Source organism: Oncorhynchus mykiss, chromosome 17 (assembly GCF_057628025.1).
Source record: "Oncorhynchus mykiss isolate SJ-2025 chromosome 17, ASM5762802v1, whole genome shotgun sequence".
Taxonomy (NCBI): Eukaryota; Metazoa; Chordata; class Actinopteri; order Salmoniformes; family Salmonidae; genus Oncorhynchus; species Oncorhynchus mykiss.
In genome coordinates, this window is record NC_143038.1 from 43001612 (window position 1) to 43007058 (window position 5447).

A 5447-nucleotide genomic window follows, 5' to 3' on the forward strand; every position below is an offset into this window, starting at 1 on the left:
TGGCCCTTCACACTTGTTGAAACCAAAGCAAATGGTCTGGTTGTCTCTAAGCAATGAGATCTCTTATAAAAATAAATGTCTCAAGCAGGTGCACCTTTTTTTTCAACAGGGTCCTAATGCAAAACAAAATGTAAAAAAATAGAGGTTTTCAATTATACTGCATGCTTGAAGGATAATTTATAATTTACAAAAAATATGTAGACTATTACATTGAATTATAATGTTAAATTGTGGGCCTATGAATCTATGGATTCATTCCAAGTTGACCAATAATAATAGGGCTAGCCTACATTTCCAACATTTGACATTGTGGCATCACATGCACTTTTACTCAGTTTTTACGCACATTCTCTTTCAATGATAGGGCCTATCTTGCATTTTCAATTAAGATTTTCAGCCAATGCGCTTATATGGTGAAATAACTTAATATAGCCTTACATTCCTATTTTTAAGACATTGTGCTACACAAGGTAAATGGCAAGCCCCCTATTATAAAACCTTATGCCATAGGTATATTAACTTATCAAAGTGAAGAGGTACAAGTTAGAGTATAATAATTCACAATTACAATGTATTATTAAATTGTTTATTTTTATAAAGTTATGGCTAAATTGTGTTGTGTATGACACAACAGGTGGATGATATAGCCAAAATAAACGGATTGGGATAAGATATTATCACGTTTAAACTCCCCAATATTTGCAAAGTTATTCCCATATCAATATTATTATTATTGCCATGATGTCTTGTCAGTAGTGGAACCTGCTGAGCATTATTGGAGAGATGCGTAGCTCTGTGTTGTGTGAAGCTACTAGCCTGGCAATATAAGCCAGGTACACTGGACGCGGAATTCAGCCCTCCGGTGTGACGTGGCGCCGACGTCCGCCCCCAGATCCTCATTATCAGTAGAAAATGGGCAGTCGGAGAAGACAAGCGCCGTCCAAAACGTGAGACTCATGTGACAGAGATAGGTCATTGCGAGCGAGAGTCAGGGGTTTATTTAACACGTAGCTCTGTCCTCCCCCACTTTCCCAACGCGCAACCAAGACTAGTGCATCTGCGGGACTCCCTCTTGACTGACTACGTGGAGATCTCCGGGACACTGCTCCCATTATGCGATAAATAATCATAACAATGCAAATGTAAAATAGATTACTTATCTCTACAAATTGGAGGAAATACTTAAATATTTTTGTGAAAAATTTCAAGGACTATTTACTTTCATTCAATTTCATTTGCGTTCTTGAGTGAAAACATTGGGGGGAAAAAGCTTGCCCTTTCCTGCGTCATTTGGAGTAGCTTAAAGAGAATGGAAATGGAAAGGATTCCAAGTGCGCAACCCACCCCCAAGCACCAGCAGGCTGAGCTGCCTGACATGCAAGGGTAAGTTGCTGATGATTCTTCTTATGCCCTATGCCATGCTTGCCCTCTTTATAGTGGCATACATTCGCGTCTCCTGACATTGAGTGCGCAACCTCACCAAACCCACATCTCATTGACTGTCTTCTGTTTTTCATTAGGATGGATTTCCCTATGTATGTATACAAATCCCGTCGGGGAATGAAACGAGGAGATGATAGCAAGGTTGGTTGATATTTTATATATTTTTTTTATAGAAACAATATTGGTGTATATTCACTTAATTAACTGTTTGTAAATATGATTACAATAGAATAATATTATGATTATATACAATGCTATTGAAACATTGATCTATTTAGATCAATTAGTTGGCCTGATCATTCCGATCATGTGGTGACCTATTTTCCCACATGATGTAATCCTTGGAGTCCATGTTACTGTTCACAGTGCTGCTCGTCAAACTGCTGAGGTTGTTATTTAACCTCAGTATCACTCCTGCCTTTAGGAAACCTACAAACTGCCTCACCGACTTATCGAGAAGAAAAGGCGTGACAGGATAAACGAGTGCATCGCTCAGTTGAAAGATTTATTGCCCGAGCACCTGAAACTTACAGTAAGTTCCTATTTATCTTGAAGTAGCACATTACTAAAGCGCGATCAAGTGGTTGCTTGGTGGTACTTCAGGTTAAGGTGACAGCCTGACTAACAGGTGAGATCTGTAAAGGAATTTTAAATTAAATAATGAATGTGAATACCTAAACAAATGGCATCTTTGAGATGTTAACTAAAATTGAACACATTTCCTCTGATTTGTATTTTTATAGATTAAAGAATGTAATATTACACATTCAAATTTTGCATTTGAGTAGATCTACTTAGTTATTGCTTTTGATTGTTGTTGAGAACGTTTGTGTGCATGTGTGTGTTAGTAATCCATAAGAGATGAGCCTGTGCTGAAAGTAGTGTGTGTTCTTCCCATAGACTCTTGGCCATCTGGAGAAGGCTGTGGTTTTGGAGCTCACACTTAAGCATGTGAAAGCTCTAACCACTCTACTGGAAAACCAGCAGCAGAAAATCCTCAGTCTGCAGAATGGCATGCAAATCGGTGAGCAAACACACACACACACACACACACACACACACACACACACACACACACACACACACACACACACACACACACATACACAATAAGATGATTATGCAGAAGCGCATACAAATCAGTGAATTTAAATATAGCTTGTGGTCTCTTGCTTTGGCTAGCTTCAATTTGGATGCAGACCACATCCTCACTAATTTTCAAATACAGCACAGTGCATTGCTCATCTACTGCATTATAATAACATAATAATAGAATAAGGAACTGAGTCAGAATAACTGCTAAATTTAGTTTGGATGTGGTTGCGTAGAAGGGGATTTTATACCCATATTAAGATATATTACTTACAAGAATCATGTAAATACGATGAAAGTAGTTTAGTAGTTTCCATAATAATGCATTGTGGTAGATCTGTGTTTGACAGCGTTTGTGGTGTTGTCCATTCCTGCCTACAGAGCAGTCCTCTCCCAGCCAGGAGAACAGTGAGGAGATCTTCCGCTCAGGCTTCCATGTCTGTGCCAAGGAGGTGCTGCAGTACCTGGTCAACCAGGAGGGTCACGGTGACCTTACACCCTCCCACATGGTCAACCACCTGCACAAGGTGGCCACTGAGGTCCTCCAGGGTCCTCCCTGTAGCCCCTGCAAACCCCGGTCTGAAGAGACCACCATCCACTACCAACATCATCAGGCCCACAGGGAGAAGCCTGCAGGCCAGCCCCCCAAGCCCAGTGAAGGCCATGGGAAGAACTGCGTTCCCGTCATCCAGCGGAGGTATGCCCATGCGGGCGGTGAGCAGAGCGGCAGCGATACAGACACAGACAGCGGCTACGGTGGCGAGCAGGTTGAGCATCTGGCGTCGCATGCAGGGTATTACGGCCAGGAGAGACAGCTGAAGAGGGCGCTGGGAGAAAAGAGGGCGTCATTTTGCATTAAGCAGGAAGATGAGGCGTGCCACAAACGCAGCCGGGTCGAGTCATCCGAGGACGAGTCTCTCTCAGGCGGAGAGTCATCCTCATCCTCCTCCAGCGGCCACGGCAGCTACATGAGCGCCTACTCCCCTCACCAGGCCCAACCTCATCCCCTTTGCATGCCCTTCTACCTCATCCCCCCCTCTGCCGCCGCCTATCTGCCCATGCTGGAGAAGTGCTGGTACTCAGGGGCCATGCCCATGATTTACCCTGGCCTGGGAGGCTCCGCGCAGGGCATGCCTAGTGACAGGCATGCCCCCTCTCCCTCGATCATGATGTCCCCCAGGGGGCGCTCTCCCTCTCCCCCTACCGTAGCCCAAAGCCCCATGGACTCCCCGGCCTTCCTCCAAGTGTTAAAGCAGGTACTTCCCATGAACCTGGAAACCAAAGACTGAGAGACCACTGAGCACTTACACAGAAAAGTGTTATTGAACATAGACTGCTATGCTGAGAGGATACATGGAGGAGAACATGACCAGACAGTCAGATCACCCACCACCACCCCTCTCCCCTCATCCCAGAAGTCAGAAGACAGAAGGGAGACAGATAGAGCGCATGCAGAAGGTCTGGTCCCAGATCGGTGAGGCATAATCCACAGCTGCAAACAGAAAAAGAGAATAAAAGAAAGAGGGAATGTGTGGATGGAAGACAGCTCAACCTGTTTCCTAATCCTCTCTGAATGTTTGACTTTATACCCCCACCAGAGTGCTGAGTGCAACATTGACCCCACTGATCTGGATACACACACACACACACACACACACACACACACACACACACACACACACACACACACACACACACACACACACACACACACACACACACACACACACACACACACACACGGTTGAATGTATAAATGTAAAAAAGTGGCAGTCCCGTAGATGTTGCTGCTGTTGAGGTTTCTACATGCTGTGGACACTGACAGGGCTCAGCTGTACACACACCGTCCTTGTAAACCATGTCACACCAAATGTCAATAGTCACCATTCACCCAAAGGTTGCTGTCTATTTACCTTAGGTCACCATTGCCATCACTGACACTGCGCTTTGCCCCATTCCCTATGACAACAACAAACATCCTGAGTGAAATAATTTCCTTACTGTATGGAGTTAGTGAGGTCATCATGTGACCATGTCAAGTTGGGAATTCACTGACAGTTTAGAGGGACTTTTTGTAATTATTGTTTATACTTCTTGTACATCTCTATTTTTGATACGTGTCCTAGCGCTCGAACCAGAGAGAAAGGTTGGACAGTCGTTTTACCACATAATAACTAATGTACATACTGTAGCCCTGCGCTGACCCTGATCTGCAATCTGACTCTGCTCAAGTCAAACCTGGAGTTTATCATCCTGTTGCCTTTTACTTGTGAAACACTGATAAAAGAAAACATCAGATGTTTATGAAATGTATTTGGGAGTTGGCGAGAAGTGAATGTATATGTTTTAACAGAAGATTAGTTTTCTATAGAAAGAGGTACTTTGATATTTTGGGACCTACCAGAAAGATGTTTGATGTACATATTTTGTCTATAAATGTTGACATACATTATATAAGCGTATTAATAAAGTATTTTATCTGCTATGTTCGTCATGAGTGAGTAGAGTGCATGTTGTGGTGAAATGTATATTCTGGGATCAAGTTCTGCCACAAACACAACAACTGGGGAGAGTTGCTGCAGTCTCCCTGCTTGTCTGGCTTGGCTGGTCATAAGGAGAGACACACTGCTATGGGTGTTCTCTCTGCTTCTGACATACATAAATAAACACACACACAGATACCGTGGTGGTCCCGCAACAATCAGTAAGCTCCAAAGGCCATTTTTTATATTTATCTGGAAGTCATTTGGATGCAGAAGCACAATAATAATACAATAATGTAAATGATACAAATACTGAGCTAAATTATATTGCAAAAAGAAATTGGGAAATTATATTATTTTATAGTAATACAATTGCTTAGAGAAAGAGATTTTGTTTAACAAGCAATATTGTTATTCTCTCAAAAAGAT

At 42.8% G+C, this 5447-nt stretch overlaps 1 protein-coding gene across 1 annotated transcript; it reads left to right on the forward strand.

Annotated features, from left to right (window-relative positions):
* The first annotated feature begins 797 nt into the window (after window positions 1-797).
* LOC110494249 (class E basic helix-loop-helix protein 40) lies at window positions 798-5018 on the forward strand. Its single transcript, XM_021569175.3, has 5 exons — window positions 798-1383; window positions 1521-1584; window positions 1868-1975; window positions 2344-2467; window positions 2917-5018. Exons 1-5 carry the CDS (start codon window positions 1310-1312, stop codon window positions 3822-3824), a joined length of 1278 nt encoding a protein of 425 aa, XP_021424850.3. The 5' UTR covers window positions 798-1309; the 3' UTR covers window positions 3825-5018.
* Window positions 5019-5447: the final 429 nt, after the last annotated feature.

Excerpts from the sequence above, each read along its gene's own strand:
- LOC110494249 (XM_021569175.3), top strand. The coding sequence starts at position 1,310 with ATGGAAATGGAAAGGATTCCAAGTGCGCAACCCACCCCCAAGCACCAG. Across the intron at positions 1,384-1,520 it reads GAGCTGCCTGACATGCAAGG|GATGGATTTCCCTATGTATG; the intron begins GTAAGTTGCTGA and ends GTTTTTCATTAG. Across the intron at positions 1,585-1,867 it reads AACGAGGAGATGATAGCAAG|GAAACCTACAAACTGCCTCA; the intron begins GTTGGTTGATAT and ends TCCTGCCTTTAG.